Consider the following 16189-nt stretch of genomic DNA (forward strand, 5'->3'; position numbering starts at 1 on the left):
TTTTTTTTGTTTTGCTTTGTTTATAGAACTTACAATAAAGGCTATTCATTTCATGTTTGTGATGGCAATGTGACAATGTGAACCATTACGTTGTGCTGAGTGTCATTTAATTTAAAAAACATTAGGAACACGAACAGTGAACCGCCCCATTACGTTGTGTTGATCATCATCTCTTTTAACTCAGTTCTCCTTCACTGCTGCTAAAGCTTCAATTTGTTTATAGCTTATCCTTTTAGTTAGTCTCATTTTCACCTCCCATGAGCTCTTCAAGCGAGAACTCGTCCTCTTCGATTACCTCCCCATCTTTACCATCCCATGGCTCTGTCTTCACAATATCTGGGGAGCTTTCTAGTGGCAAGTTTCCTTTTCCTCCACGGCCAGCTTCTTTTACAAACTCGCTGTATGAAAAAACAATCATTTCAAATCTCATTTTACACATTTCTGAAGATGTGGGAAGGAATGTGAAGTTGTAACTTACATAATATGTTCGAGCTCAAATGCGCTCTTCAGGGGAGCATACGCTCCCTTCTTCACATTCAAAGCTACCAAAGCAGGGTATCCATATCCACCAACTCCGACATGCTTTTCGAGATCGGGTTGCTTACCAGCTGCAGCCCAAACATAGCTGGCAGAGTAATATACAGTTAATTCAGATTCCTATGGTCTGTTTATTATTATTATTATTTATTATTATTGAGACCATTAATATATAGAAGACTGAAATCCAGTTGTCAAGAATTTGACTTTAAAGAATGTGGTAGTGGGTATGTGTTCTTATACACAGTTACCTGTAGGGACTTCTTCTGAACTTCTCTGCAACTGACAACAATTGCTCGAGGTATCTGTTCCTTCCTTCGGCCTTGGTATCCAAAACGTCGGGCAGGAAAGCAACAAAACATATGGCAGCCGACGCGCATTTCTCTTCCATGACGTCCTATAAGAGTGAGATAATAAGATTCATACTCCCGCGCGTATAATACTAAACGATTTTTGAAACCAATTAGCATAGCATATAAAGCAAAAAGCTTACAGGACCAGTCAGCTCCGTCACTTCTGGGGGTGCAACATTCGTCTCTAGCTGCTCTAAAGCAAATGACTCAATTTCTGACGCAGTTCTTGCACCCTCGTAAGGAATTGGGCTGTCCTTGTCAGCACCGAATACCAAGATGGTGGGGAATCCTTGAACATTGAACCTGCTCATTAGAGACTGGCAGCAACCCCGTTGCCGATTAGATTGGAAGTAAATTAAGACTCAGACTGGAAGTAAAATGAATAGGAAATAGAAAAGAGGACTGTCCAACGATTTCACGAATCAAGTGACTCAAAGACTCGAGTTTCTGTTGAAAGTATCATTCACTTACAAATTCTTCATTTTCAATGAAAGAATAAACTCAAGAGCTTCTAAAAATAGGTCATCCATAAAAATAAATCAAATATGTTTTCACTTAATTTTTTTATCTAAAAGGCCATAACAATAAATTAAAATTAAAAACTCACTTCCAAACAGTACATTCCTCGGGATGTTTTTCTGTACAATAATGTTCTAAATGTACTTTTAAGGGACTAGCATAATACGATTTTTACTTGAAAACTTTTAAATAATCAGTCAGCCGTACAACTACAATTAGAAAAGGAACGAACATCCGGCTGGCAGGTAATCGAAGTCAAGTGATAGACAAAATGATCATTCAAGTGATCAAACAGACCCGATAAGGCCAACTATATAAATTTGAACCACATAATCTCACTACAAATCTACAATTAGTTGACGATAGATATTGATAGTGGGGCACATTATATTTCAAGCATAAGCAAAGTCGAATATTTGTTACAAATCTAGATCCTACACTCATCTCTAGTCTCTAGCTACCATATGTAGTAGTAAGAAAGTTATAACTTGTACTTTCTTCGGCCTAACTAAGAAAAGAGCACAAGAGAAGAAATGCAAAAACAAATAAGACTTTAAATCAGGCTGTTCACTCAAGTCTAGGACTTAGGCAAGACTTCTCAATCGAGTAGTTACGAAACGGAAGAATCACATTTCTCATCTCTCGCTTAGCTATGTGTTTTTTGGCATCACACTTTCATATACATACGACAGATTCAATAAAGTTTCAAATATTTCTTGCTCAAATAAGTATTAGCTGAAATTTGACTAACCTTCTCGGCATCACAGTCTACGTGACCCAACTTCACCTTCCCCTTCAAATTTTCGGCAGCCTTCTTCCATTCTGGAGCCAGTCGTTTACAGTGTCCACACCTTGTAAGATAAATTCGAACAATGAAATTATCAAACCTGGAAAAATATAAAATATAATCAAACTCTATAATACAAAATAATAAGTCCTTACCAAGGAGCAAAGAACTCCACAATCCAGAGATCTTTACTTTTTATCACTAACTCATCGAAGTTGCGAGAATTCAATTCTTCTGAAGCACTGGGTTCTGCTTTCTCATTTGACCCTCCCCCAGCTGTTTTTCCACTTAGACGTTCCTTTAAAAGAGCCTTTACCTGAGAAGAAAAGAAAACGAATGCAATGTATCAAGTGAATGTCTGAGGAATGTAATAAGTATTTGCACAATTGTAAAACAATATCGAATGATATTTTACGATGTTATCTAGCTAATGAAAAAGCCAAAAACAAAAGGAAGAAAAGAAAGTTAATGCTCTAAATGAACGTTCTCCCAAAATGTTACGATGCGAACCTGTTGCAGAGCAAATTCTGCAATGGGTTTAACATCCCGAGCTCCTTGGTAGTCTACCGGAGGATTTCCAGGTGCAAAGACTTTTATGGTTGGGAATCCTCTAATCCCATATTCCTGCAGAAATAAGCAACGACATACTGAATATAGGGAAATTGAGGGGAGCATAGTGAAAAAGAGGTGTTTCATAATTAGAACTTGCGATAAAAAGGCACGAGAAGTAACACTATGGTCCTGGGGTGAGAAGATAGGCCTAACTGAAGTCTCTCAATTCATATCCAAACTCTTGCTAATATTTTAAACATCAATGCAAGTATATCATTCAAGAAAGAGAAGATGCACAGCGATTCACAGAGTGACCGCTTTAACATTTTAGCAGTCATTTTCAACTAGAGAACCCTTGCATTGTATCCATGCTCAAAGTGTACAAACAATAATAACCATGTGCATTCATAGAACAGGAAAAGTTCCCAAAATTCGAAGGAAAAAATCATGGAAAATGCAGCATCGATCTTCAGCGCCTCTCAGTTTTTATAGCCTTTTCCTCTTTCTAGGAAAGCCATGAATACGAAAAGACAAGACAGGTTGAGTAACACAGCATCAAACTCCATCTATTCCAAACAATTTAACAGTGAGAAGTAAAGTAATAGGTTCAACTTTAAAAATGTAGCAACCGACTTTGATTTACAGATAGGAATGACTCCACCAAATAGATTCACGTGGTTAGAATTAACATAAGCGACATCACTTCTAGCAGAGCACAGGCTAGTTCTCTGGAGAGTAATTAACAATCGCACGTTTGAGATGGAAGTTTATTGATGAAAAGAGGTGAACAAAAAAATGCTAGCAATGCGAAAGAGATTATGAAATAACTACTGAATGACGTTGATTACAATATTAATAATGTACCTGAGCAAGTGACTTGTGCGCGTCTGCATCAAGTGCTGCTACTGTAGCAACTCCTTTCAAAACGGTAGCCGCCTTCTCCCATACAGGGGTGAGAGCTTGGCAATGACCGCACCAAGGTGCAAAAAACTCGACTAGAACGATGCCATTTGAGTTCAAAACCTATTACATCGCAAAATTTACATTATAAAGTTCAAATATGCAAATGCAGGACATATAACTTGAAAACTAAACGGATTTCCAGAATTATGACATCGGATTACGGTAGAAATGAGGAAAACAAAGTCAGAATAATAATAATAAACTAATAACTGCATCTAGCAAAGAAAAAAAAAAAAGGAAACAGATCGCTACGCCGATTTGATCAAAACCTTATCTCGTACAATTACCATTCCCATCCGATTCCAAACGATATCACATAGATGATGGATAATTCGACTAACGTATAAATAGTGAGATCGTCCAAATCTGAAAATAGACAACAATAAAGAAAGACACCAAATATTTCCGAACCTCAGAAACACTAAATAGCACTCGAAAACACATTTCAATTGCGATAAAAAAAATGAAAAAAAAAATATATTCAATCGACAATTTCTGAACCTCAAAAACACTAAATAGCACTCGAAAACACATTTAAATTGCGATAAAAAAATGAAAAAAAAAATATTCAATCGATAATTTCCGAAATAAAAAGACATCCACAGAGATATCACCGAGTGCGATTTCTCAGAGAGAATTCAAGAAGCAACAAAAAAGAAGAATGCTAGATAGAATAATTCTCTAAGACATACAAAATGGAAAGGAAATGAAATGGAGATTGGAAACAGACCTTCGACTTGAAGTTGGAAGGAGTTAGTTGAAGAACGGGAGACGATGCCCCATACAGTGCGTCGCTGAAATCGAAAGCAAGGAAGAAGACGAAAACTAAAACCGTTAAAATCGGCGATCGATCACTTTTCATTCTCTCTCGCTCGTTTTATGGATCAAGGTAGAAACCTCTCGACAAATGAACGCGCGCGCAGACACTGATAAACCCTCCAGAATTTTTGAAGAGTTCGTTCTTTTTATGGCTTCTGGTTTTTTTTGTAGAACGAGTGTTAGTGCGGCAGCCAATAAGAAGTTTACAAGTCAGCATTGCAGTTTTCGAAATTCAAGTGTTTTAAACACGTGTTATAATTTTATTGGTTGTATTTGCACCTGGCCCCATTAATTTCTCTTGTTCCTCTTCCATTCACTACGATAACTTTTATGGACAAGGGACTTTGCTTTTGATTTCTTCAAAAGGTTTAGATATTGTCCACCTTAAGCATTAATTCTCATAATTATTTTTTTTTGTTTCTTCTAAATGATTCGTTCCAAAGGAAATAGTGTAAGCAAGGAAAGCGGCGACCTATGCATGAAGTAACTACTTTAGAGGAGGCATACATAAGAGCACACTTGAGGCTTCCATGAAATAAGCATAAACACCACCATAAGTTATGTGTGATTCAGTGATTGGCACTCAAGGTATAAGAGGCTCCAACCAGACACGCCAACCAGGCAGCTTGGTGAGGATGAAGGAGCTTGTGAAATGTTTCAGGAAGCTCAAGGAAATCTTGGTGTCCTCACACCGTAAGAAAGGCGAAGAACACGAGACATCAGCTTCACCTCCATGTGCCATTTTCTGCGAAGGCCTCTTCCTGCCATCGAAAAGGAAAAAGTGTTACCGTGCAGCTAACGATGATGTTGATCGCATTCCTTTCGTTGCAGCTCATCTTGCAGCACAGAGTCACTTCAGTCTCAGGCCAAACATCTATATTTGAGAGATAGAGGTCAGTTGCTTCATGAATGAATGATGCTGCTGGTTTAGCTCTTATTTCCTATGCTATAGCATCTAGTTTAGAGGCTCTTTTAATGAAATCCAAGTTTCTATTATACCATCGTTCAAAGGGCGGATCCATGGAGCTATTATAACACCAATCTGATTGAAGACGAAAAGAGACCTATTTTGAGCATGTTCATTTTCTCTAATACGTTCATGATATTGACCTAATAAAACATATCGTTCAATTTGATTCATGACAATACTTTATTTAATTAAAAAGTGAGTAAAATAAGATAGGAACCAAAAATGAGGCCAAAGATGAAGAATGTATTCACCATCGCAGTCCTTGAAACTAGTGTGGGGAGTAAACACAATTTTACATCCCTACCACTGTTACATAGCTCAAAACAAAAATTACCCAATTGACACTCATGCCAAGAAACTAAGCTTCCTTCCAAAATCCCAAAATTGTGACTAATGATGTCGATGTACGTGAACCTTTATAAGTTATTTAATCACAATTTTATGAAACTATTGAAAACAAAATGAAAACTTATAATGTTGAATAAGTTTCAAAGTACTGAAAAATGAATTCGCATTTCCTATCTATTTTCAATTGATAAGAGAAGAATGAGATTTACCGCTGAACAGCTAGCTCCCTGATGTTCTTGTGCTGCAGCATCTTTTGGAGTTTTGTTCCGTATTTTGGCTGACACTTTCTTGCACCCCAGGTTTGCCCGATGATCTCTTAAATGGAAAGTTCAGCTCTTTAGGTTTTAGCCTCGTGAGAAATTGCCATCTGGGTTTTATCTCCCCTAGCAACTTCATCTGCTCTCTTCTCAATTGCTTGATCGCATACCGTTTTCCACCTCGCCATCCCAAGCAATATCTGCACAGTCGAAACGGAAAATCATAACTATAGAGAATGGAGCATGGATAATAAACGTTCAGATAGTAGTGTATTGAAGTTTCAGAATTCGATGATAGAGCTACAAAGTAATGAAAATATACAAGTTCAGAATTTTAAGCATTTTATCGGCCCCAAATACTGAAACTATACATCCAAGAGTTCAAAATCCCCACGAAAATGGAAACAATAGCATCATTAAAAGGAATTAGCAAACAGAATCAGACCCAATAATCAAGGTAGTTCCAGCATTCGCAAAGCAAGCAGGCACGCTGATATGTCCAGGATTAACCACCTTTGTAAGTTCAGAATGCTCAAGTTGATGTGTGTTTCTCATCTGCCACAAGCAAAAACGAAGAATGTGAATCTAACCACTAGTAGTGTAAGGAGATGGCATAACGAGAGCGCTCGTGTGCAAAACAAAGAAGGGGCATAGGAGTAGCAGTACAAAATTCTGTTTAGCCTTAGATGATGGATATATTAGATTAGGACTTGGGAGGTCATATGGAAACAAGCTGTTAAACTTCCAAGAGAAAGAAGATTGACCCAATCAAAGGGGCGATAAAATCTCTTGACAAGATCAAAAATTTCTCTGCTAAAGGAGCTCTCTTTGTCTAATTCGTAGTCTTTACCCAGTGATCTTTCTTATTTGTGACTCTATAATGCATTCTCCTCCTACTGTTTGACTCTTTCAAAGCCATTTTTTTTCCTTTTTCATCTTTAGAAAATCAGGAGCAGATCAACGATCACTCACGTCTTCTTTCAAACTTTTAGTGCTTAAAATGAAGCAAACATGCATATACCGAAGGAAAAATGGACGCAGAAAGTGCTGGAACGGTTGCACTTAGTTGCCATTAAATTCTTTGAAACAAAAGAGAACAAAATTGAAAAGGATTCAAATGAAAAGTCGCGGCTATGCAATTATGGCTGGATTACATTCAAATAAATAAAATGATTGACACGAAGATGCTTACAGCTTCCTCAATAGATTCGAGCCGTCTGTCAACTTGGATGTTATGATAGTGGCGTAAAGAGTACCCTGCAGCAAAATCAATGAAACCTTAACTTCTGCTAAACTCTTAAGCATACAATCAACACACAATTTCTTGACTCCACAAACAAAACCCAATAGTTCGTCATCATTTTTCACATTGATCCTCAAATTAAGGATATCAATCCTTTCTCATTCATTTTATTTGGATTTGGAATATAATGTAAACCGAAAGCATTGCTTAACAAAAATTTTCAAAGTGTATCCATTACAACTTCCAGTTTATAGGGAATAAGAGCTACAATATCGTAGTAAAACAAATAAGCAATATATGTGTCAAAAGAATATGAGTTGAGTAGAATGAATTCATCGCAACTTAACGCTCGGTCTCTTAAGCCTACTGATTCTTTAACAGTACAACGATAATCAAATGCAAAATTTAAACGAAAACCTACAAGAAAACTCACCAAACCAGGCAGTTGCAACTGAAGCAATAGAAGTCCCTACTGTAAAAACCACCCTGTGCCTTTCGAATACATTCTACAAACACGCAAGATCAACGCCACAATGTAAACAATGGAGAACGCAGGGCTTGATAACATTACATCTTTCAGATACAATTAAACAGAAACGCTCAATGAAAACGATTATACTTCAAACAGCATCCAGAATACCGAGTTTCTATAACCTACAAACAATACCGAAATCAAAATCCGAAAATTCAGTCACCTTGGTGGAATAGAAAGTATCCTGAACGGCCGTCCATGAATTGACGGCCTTCCTCTTCAAACTAGCTGCTGAAATCGAGCTTACAATCGAAGTTCCTGAGGCCTTTAATCTCTGCATAGTGGTCGAGGTTTGATTTCCAGAATGAATACTCAGGATTTTGACGATTTCCTCCTAATAATTCGAGGAGACTTTGATGCTCCAATGCTTTCTTTCTTCCTTTACAAGTAACCAATTCCCGGTCTGCCAAAAGTTGAAACTTGTTGAAGTTTTGGGCCAAATAGCAAGGTCAAATTAAGATTTTAATCTTATTTTATCTATTAAGTTCCTTTTAGTTTTATGTTTAACAAATCTTTAAAATTACAATTTAATTTATAATAAGTTTTTTAAATTTTTGATTTTATATCTAATAAATATATATATATTATTTAAAGTTTAGGAACCATTAACGCAACCTACTTATGCCAAATTAATACCCTAAATTATACATATTATACATAAAATTAAGGGTAAATAGATAAAAATACGTTTAAATTTTGTATTTTGTCTAAAAAAACGACCCTAAATTTTCAAAGTCGGAAAAATATCTTTAAACTTTAAAAAAAAAATCTAAAAATTACTTTTATGCTAATTTTGGATGAAAGCAAGTTGTTTCGAAAATACTCTTAAATTTTCAAAAATAAAAAATAAAAAATATTTTTATCATGTTTAAAAAACATGCAATAACATTTTTACCTTAAAAACGTTCAAAAGAATTCTTATTATCAATATTATAAATGAAAACTCTTTATTGACCCGTCATAGCATATCCAATTTTTTTATGGTACTTTTGAAAAATTGAGTATTTTTTAAATGGGTTACTATTGTATTTTTTAATTTTTTTTTTTTAGTTTAAGGGTATTAATGAGCATCGAATTAAACCACATGCTCCACCGCTTGTGCGAGCCCCCGTCAATTCCTTTGAGTTTCATTCTTGCGAACGTACTCCCCAGGTGGGATACTTAACGCGTTAGCTACAACACTGCACGGGTCGATACGCACAGCGCCTAGTATCCATTGTTTACGGCTAGGACTACTGGAGTGTCTAATCTCATTCGCTCCCCTAGCTTTCATCTCTCAGTGTCAGTGTCGGCCGAGCAGATTGCTTTCACCGTTGGTTTTTTCCGATCTCTACGCATTTCACCGCTCCACCGGAAATTCTCTCTGCCCCTACCATACTCCAGCTTAGTAGTTTCCACGGACTTCTCCAGACTTAAAAGGATATTTTTTAATTAAAAGGTATTTAAAAAAAATTGAAAGTTGAAGAGTATTTTTAGACAATTTTGTGCAAGGGTTTCTTCCAAATTATTCAAATTATTCAGACATTTTTAAAAATTAAAAAAATTAATTATACACTAACCTCAAATAATATTTAAAAACTAAATTCAAATTTTAAAATTGAGAAAGAGAGTTAAGGGCCATATAAAATCCAAAAGAAAAGAAAGAGAAGAATGAGAAGGATAATATAGTTAGGTGGTAGGAAGAATGGTCACCAAACAGTCAGAATTGGAACAAATTGGTGGATGGAAGAGAGAGCGGAATCATTGGTGTGGAAAGCACCACCGGCCATGTGTCGCCGTATGCTTTTGCCATGCTAGTTATCCATTCTTTACTATTGTTGTTGTGTCAATACAATACAAGAGTGTGGCATGTGATTAGTTATCCATTCTTCATACCCGATTATGCTATCAAACCAACTGTTACTGTCTACTCGTTTTTAACTTTAACATACGTTTTCTAAAACATTGCTCACAAACATGACCCTAAATTCAAACATACGCCAACGTTGTCCGCAAAGTCCAAATTTCTTACTTGCGACTATCTTATTCGTTGTATTAGAACCAAGAGCTTTCAAAGTAAGGAAAAAGGAAAAGGGAAGAAAATCATACCACCTGTCTGATAGTCATTGGCTGGGCCTTCCTTTCAAATCAATCTCAAAGATTTTGTTCAATTTTTCACTCCTCTTCATTTTTCTATATTAAATAACAATTTTAACCACAGGCTCATAATACAATACAAGGTCGAATGTAGGAAGTTATGATTTACTCTATATTCATAATGCAATATATTTCACCTTCTAAAGAAAGGAAGGGCGAAAAAAAAGAGCTAACAGAGATGGATGATGGCTATAAAATTATACAAGCATGGGCCGACCATCCTCACCTGAGAGACCAATATGATTATGTTCACACCAATCACACCATGAAAATCATGAACAGATGCAAACAAAACACGTAACTTTAGGGAAATTGGCTAAGCAAAACCCTTTGAATCAGTTTTTATCCCTTTTGAATCATTTAGGTTTGCAAGCACATGGCATTGGGAAGGAAAGCAGCTGGTGAAGGCCTCTGCCTAAAGCGGGGGGGAGCTCGGGAAGGGTGCCCCCGCCTCTATTGGGTTTTGGGCATATTGAGATCAGAATCGAGCATCACATGTGCCAATAAATGTTTCTCATCAAAACAAAAACCCTAAATGCCCATCTCCCCCCAAATAGCATAAACACTCAATTTTCTAGTCCTCCAACAAATTTTCAGATCAAACAAACTTTGAACAATGCAATTCAAATAGATATGAAAAAAACCAGAGATGGGTAAGAAAAGTTTCATGGCGATTAGAACACTGCAGATTCTTTAAATTAGATGGGTAAATATTTGTACAGTAGTAAGGATTTCATGATGTGAATCGGATCAAGAAACGAAAATCCCAGATACACAGCAGCTTAAACGATGCTAAAAAGCTTCAATGATCTGACAACAATATATAGCCCATGGTCGTCGAAGGGAACCCAGTTCTTCTAATAAGTCTAACAACAAAGTAGGGATCGACAGACAACAGGGGAGAGAGGGTGGAGGGCGGCGACCAAATTCTCTTCAACTTACCACCATATTTGAAAATTTTCAGTTTAGTGTTTTTCCCGAGAAAATAAGATAGAAAAAACAGAAGAAATGTGGAAGAAGAAAGAAAAACGAGGACGATTTTAAACCACGATGATATAAAGCAAGATCGGGGCATCACTCATCAGAGGCATAAAGCAGTAGCTTGAAGATCGTCACCTGTTAAATCCACGACGTCCATGGGAGGCGGTAAGTTAAGATCGAAGGGCAAGGCTCGACGGAAAGAAGCAAGCACACAGACCTCATCATCATCAACAACCGAGGAGGACGAATCACAGTCGCTATGACAGTCGTCCGGCGAAACTGGCTGTACCGGCCTCCGGCGAACCATAGACAGCGACGACAAAGGGTTAGAAATCCGCGGTCCACTAAACGACTCCACGGTGGAACTCAAACTGCTCGACGTAGGCCTATTAGCCTGAACACACTCAATCTTGGCACCATAACCGTTCGAATCGTGCAAATCCGGCGGCGATTGGTAGAACGGAATTTGTTGTTGAATGGAAATCGTGGATGGATGTAGAGGGAAGTTAGTTTTGGCCTTGGCTCCACGGAGGGTCCGAGCAGCATTATCGTAGGCCCGAGCAGCCTCTTCAGCTGAATCAAAGGTACCGAGCCAAACCCTAGTTTTCTTCCAGGGATCTCTGATCTCAGCGGCGTATCTGCCCCAAGGACGCTTCCGAACGCCTCTGTATCGTATCTCTTTGACAGGATTTTCAGGGTGAACTGTCAATTTTGGTAGTTCTGTAGCTGTGAATGGATCTGAGGGTCTGCCTCGCCGCATGGATGAAAGCGGAAAATCTTCGAACCGAAATAAGACAAGGGGATCAAGAAAAAAAAAAAAATGGCCGGAGATGGTAGATTGTCAAGAGGAAAAAAGGAATCGTTAAGCTCGGGAAGATGACTACCACATCCTTCGAAATCCGACTGTCAATTTTGGATCTCCATTTTTGTCTCTGGTTTTTCTTCTTCTTCTCCAACCTCTAGGGTCCGTTTTATCTCTCCTCTCTCTAGATCCGGGTCCGGGTTCACTGGTTCGTGTAATTTTTATTTTTAAAAAAAAAATTAATTCAAGAAATTTAATTTAATTTAATTTCTTTAAAAAAAAAAACATGTGACGAAATGACCAAAATACCCTTAATTCTGACAGCACATACACATATCGGTCCTGTACGTACACACAAATAACCCTATAATAATATAGTTAATAGTTTTTATATCTTTTTCATCCTATCCCTCGATAAAAACACCCATTTCTTTTTTTTAATAATAGAGTTTTTACATCTTTTAAAAAAAACTTTTGACTATAAATTTAGATTTTTAAATAAATTAATCAATAATATATAAAATATCTCTGAAATTAAGGTGAGAAGAACATTATTTATATGTATTTCAAAATCATAGAGTACCGATTTAAGAATATCTTTAAATATTTATCTATATATATATATATATAAATTAAAATGTTAAAAGGATGAAAAAGGTAAAAATAAAATTTGAATAGTGGTGGTATAGTAATAATATTTAGGTGTATAGGTTATGGTAATAACACGTGGCACTAGTAAGCAATGAAGTGTGGGCCCCCACAAAGTGGGCTCGAGCAAAATTAGGCTTACTGTCTTATTAAGCGGGTTTTCTTCCACTATATGGTCGTCGTGTCCTTCAAGATCTTTTCTTTTTTATTACATATGACTTTATGCTTCTTTTTTTTTCTTTTTCTTTTTCTTTTTTATTATTTGGAATAATAATAAAAAAAAAAACAAATTTCTTTTTTTAAATTCTTGTTTGAATTTAAAGTTTTTAAGCAGAAGCAACGCAATAAAAAGATTGTTGCTTGAACAATGGACGACAATTAAGTCTCTTTTTTTTTTTTTTTTCTTCTTCATTTTAAGAATTTAAGCTTCAAATTAAAGTTGCCTGCTTTTTTTTTCAATTTTTTTAATGTTATTTTTAGATATCTTTTCTTTTTCGAAAGTAAGTGTAATAGATCATGCCCGGTAAATTGTCCTCTTGTACATTCCATTCTAGACTCTCCTCGACATTTTAAAACGTGTCTGATAAAAGAGGTTTCTACACCCAGGTAAGAAATGGTTCATTCTCCTATCCAACCACGTGAGATTTGTCAATATTTTAAAACATGTATGATAAGAAGGAGAGGTTCTTACACCCTTATAAGAAATAATTTGTTTCCCTATCCCGCCGCGTGAGATTTGTCAATATTTTAAAACGTGTATGATAAGGAGATGTTTCTATACCCTTGTAAGAAATGTTTCGTTCCCCTATCCCACCACGTGAGATTTGTCAATATTTTAAAACATGTTTGATAAGAAGGAGATGTTTCTACACCCTTATAAGAAATGTTTTGTTCCCCTATCCCGTTGCGTGGGATTTGTCAATATTTTAAAATGTGTCTGATAAGAAGAAGAGATTTCCACATTGTTGGAAGAAATGTTTCGTTCCCCTATCTAGCCTCATGGGATCTCACAAATCGGTTGGAGAGAAAAACTAAACATTTTTTACAACAATGTTGAAACCTTTCTCTATCATAGAAAACACAAAAGTAAAGACTCTTTGAATTATGCTAATGATCGGGCTTGAAATGTCACGATCAAACTCAAGTTTATTGTTATTATTATTTGTAATTCTTAACATAAATAAAGCTAAATAATTCAAGTTAATTTTCTCTATAAACGACGGTATAAAACAGTACACGTTCCGCCTCAATAGGAAAATAAAACCGAGCACATAACAACCTATCTTTACAAACCAAAAACTACAAGATGCTTATTTCATTTTGGGGTGACTAGGTGATCGTACCATTCGAGCCTCTTTTTTTCCATACTTTTTATTGGAGGTCTGAAAAAATCTCTAATCAGTCTGGTTTTCTTAATCTTAAAATAAAATAATTAAAAAAAAAAAACAATACATGATTTTAAAAGGTGATTTATTTAATTTATTTTTTAAGAAACATTATATTAATTAAATATTATTAGGATCCAATTAAAGTTGATAATTCAATTATTTTCCTAATATTTGGTTGGAGTTAAAAGTAACCACGGTAGGTAACATGTGATAACTTTCTTACTATTGGGACACATTTTAAAAGGAAAAATAATATTTAAATAATGTTATTTACCATTGTTGGTTTGTTAACTTATGTGAAATAATATATTTTACAAATTTTAATAACCAATTTTCCATTTGAATTTATGAATTTATGAAAGCAAGCAGCGACTTTAAAGAGGGCCAAGAAAAAGTAAAATTTTTATATTTTTATAATATAATATCATAGTTTATTTAATAAAGTATTAAAAGCTAATAAAATTTTATAATAACTGTAATTTTATCAAATAAAAGTAATAAAAATACTAAAATTTTATAACAAATTCATTTAAAAAATATATTCAATCAATTTTAATACCATTTTGATTAAGAAAATCTTATATGATATTTTAAAAATAATTCTTACTCAACCTCGTGTATTATGCTGGATGGTTAAAGAGTGGGTCAACCCGATCTAAGCCCAAACAATGGTTCAAGCCCATTGGGCTCGACCCTAAATCGAGCTTTAATCTTCGCATTTTATGATTGGTCAGATCAAGTAGAGTCGATGTTGAGGATGAATACTACTTTAACTTAAATATTGAAGTGTGTTGAGCAAAACACCATACCCTATAAACTTTTATTTTACAAATCAACCAAGACACTTGACCATGACAAAATTAGAATCTAAAAAATGAAATTAAAATTAAAAAAAAAAAAACTAAAATTATAGAGATTAAAAGTTTAAATTAGGTAATTTAACGTTGAGAAATTAACATATTTGGACGTCTCCGTTATTTTTGGTCATTGAACTAAACTTAAAATAATAATAATAATAATAATAAAACCAATTGTATTTTGATTTATTCATAAAATTCATTTTTAAATAAATGTAAAATTTAAAAGTATTTAAAAAAATTAATACTATTAAAAATTTAAAATTACTTTTAAAATAAATCTTCATCCCAAATTAAATAAATTTGGTATAATTTTTAAAAAACGAGTATTAAAACGGTTGAAAATTTATAAATATTTTTATTAATTTAGCGTAAGAAAGACTCTAACCGGGTGAAAAAACTGGGCGGGTTGCCCCAAAACGAAAACGACCCGGATGCGAGAGACAGAACCCACAAAATGAACCGACAGCTACAGATGCCATCGGTCGAGAGAGAATCCAACAGACGATGGCCACGTGTCAGAGGGAATTCCTTGTCCACAAGTTCGTTCGGACCCCGCTAAGGGTCTGGAGTGGGCCCACCGCGACTGGGTTTCTCCAACGCGCAACGGACAACGTGAGTGCCGTTTTCATGGGCCCCGCTCTCCCCTTCATAAATTCGATGACGTTCATTTAATACAATTTCAACATTTTTTGAAAAAAAATTTTAAATCATTTAAAATCGAAATTATCTCACAGTCAGAGTAAAGTCTCATTTTTTTTATTTTTTTATTTAAGCATTATATTTTTTAATATTTGTGTTGAATTAAATTTATTAATTTTAAATATGGAGTTCGAAAAACGTGTCTTCTGGTAGTGGAAAACATCTGGATTTGCCGTCGAATATACAGCTGGTAAATTAGATTCCCAATTTTAGAATGGACATAATAAATCTAAATTAAAACACAAAAAATAAAAAAATAAAAACAAAAATGTGACAATTAAATCTTTTAATTATTATTTCTTTTTCCAATTCCAATAATTCGAATAATTTGATAACATGCTAACATTTATAAATATATATATATATATATATAGTTAGTTAGTTAGAACATTACTAGTTAGAGTCTGTTCTTTTTACACGTTAGTTTATTTTTTAAGGGGTCTTTAATTAATCTTTGACAACAAATAAATAAAGAAATAAAGGTTATTAGCATAAAATTAATGTTGGACGGTGAGATGCCACGTGGAGGGGAGTGATAGGTGGGGAGACGGGAATGGAATAGGGAAAAGAGGTTAAAGTGGGGGCCATGGAATCCAAAGGGCAGATATTGGTGAAGGGTTCCCCACATGAATTTTGTACGGAGATCTCTGCCTCTTCCTTTCAACACACATATTAAATTCCCCAACTAATTATTTAAACCTTACCAACTAAATTCAATTTTTACTCTCATTTAATTGGATCTTATGCTTACATAAATCTTTAAATTTTCATTTTTTTTTTTTTTTTTTTTTTTTT

At 35.0% G+C, this 16189-nt stretch overlaps 3 protein-coding genes across 4 annotated transcripts; all 3 read right to left on the reverse strand.

Annotated features, from left to right (window-relative positions):
• Positions 1 to 4: 4 nt before the first annotated feature.
• On the reverse strand, positions 5 to 4660 carry LOC111483851 (protein disulfide isomerase-like 2-3). Its single transcript, XM_023130200.1, has 9 exons — positions 4442 to 4660; positions 3613 to 3771; positions 2707 to 2820; positions 2352 to 2512; positions 2161 to 2260; positions 1031 to 1207; positions 789 to 934; positions 479 to 625; positions 5 to 398 (listed from the first exon to the last, which is right to left on the reverse strand). Exons 1-9 carry the CDS (start codon positions 4571 to 4573, stop codon positions 233 to 235), a joined length of 1302 nt encoding a protein of 433 aa, XP_022985968.1. The 5' UTR covers positions 4574 to 4660; the 3' UTR covers positions 5 to 232.
• A 290-nt stretch (positions 4661 to 4950) lies between these two features.
• On the reverse strand, positions 4951 to 10560 carry LOC111483894. Of its 2 annotated transcripts, none has more exons than XM_023130272.1 (7): positions 9969 to 10560; positions 8044 to 8283; positions 7782 to 7854; positions 7298 to 7362; positions 6551 to 6660; positions 6058 to 6305; positions 4951 to 5291 (listed from the first exon to the last, which is right to left on the reverse strand). In XM_023130272.1, the coding sequence occupies exons 2-6, from the start codon at positions 8158 to 8160 to the stop codon at positions 6068 to 6070; spliced, it is 603 nt and encodes a 200-aa protein (XP_022986040.1). In that variant the 5' UTR covers positions 8161 to 8283; positions 9969 to 10560; the 3' UTR covers positions 4951 to 5291; positions 6058 to 6067. The 2 variants fall into 2 exon arrangements, with proteins under 2 accessions (XP_022986040.1, XP_022986039.1); XM_023130271.1 differs by having other exon boundaries at positions 4953 to 5404.
• Positions 10561 to 10688: 128 nt separating this feature from the next.
• LOC111483890 (ethylene-responsive transcription factor 3-like) lies at positions 10689 to 12006 on the reverse strand. The gene has a single exon (XM_023130264.1). The coding sequence runs from the start codon at positions 11755 to 11757 to the stop codon at positions 11098 to 11100; it is 660 nt and encodes a 219-aa protein (XP_022986032.1). The 5' UTR covers positions 11758 to 12006; the 3' UTR covers positions 10689 to 11097.
• Between the last annotated feature and the right edge of the window lie 4183 nt (positions 12007 to 16189).

Source organism: Cucurbita maxima, unplaced genomic scaffold (genome assembly GCF_002738345.1).
Source record: "Cucurbita maxima cultivar Rimu unplaced genomic scaffold, Cmax_1.0 Cma_Scf00009, whole genome shotgun sequence".
Taxonomy (NCBI): domain Eukaryota; kingdom Viridiplantae; phylum Streptophyta; class Magnoliopsida; order Cucurbitales; family Cucurbitaceae; genus Cucurbita; species Cucurbita maxima.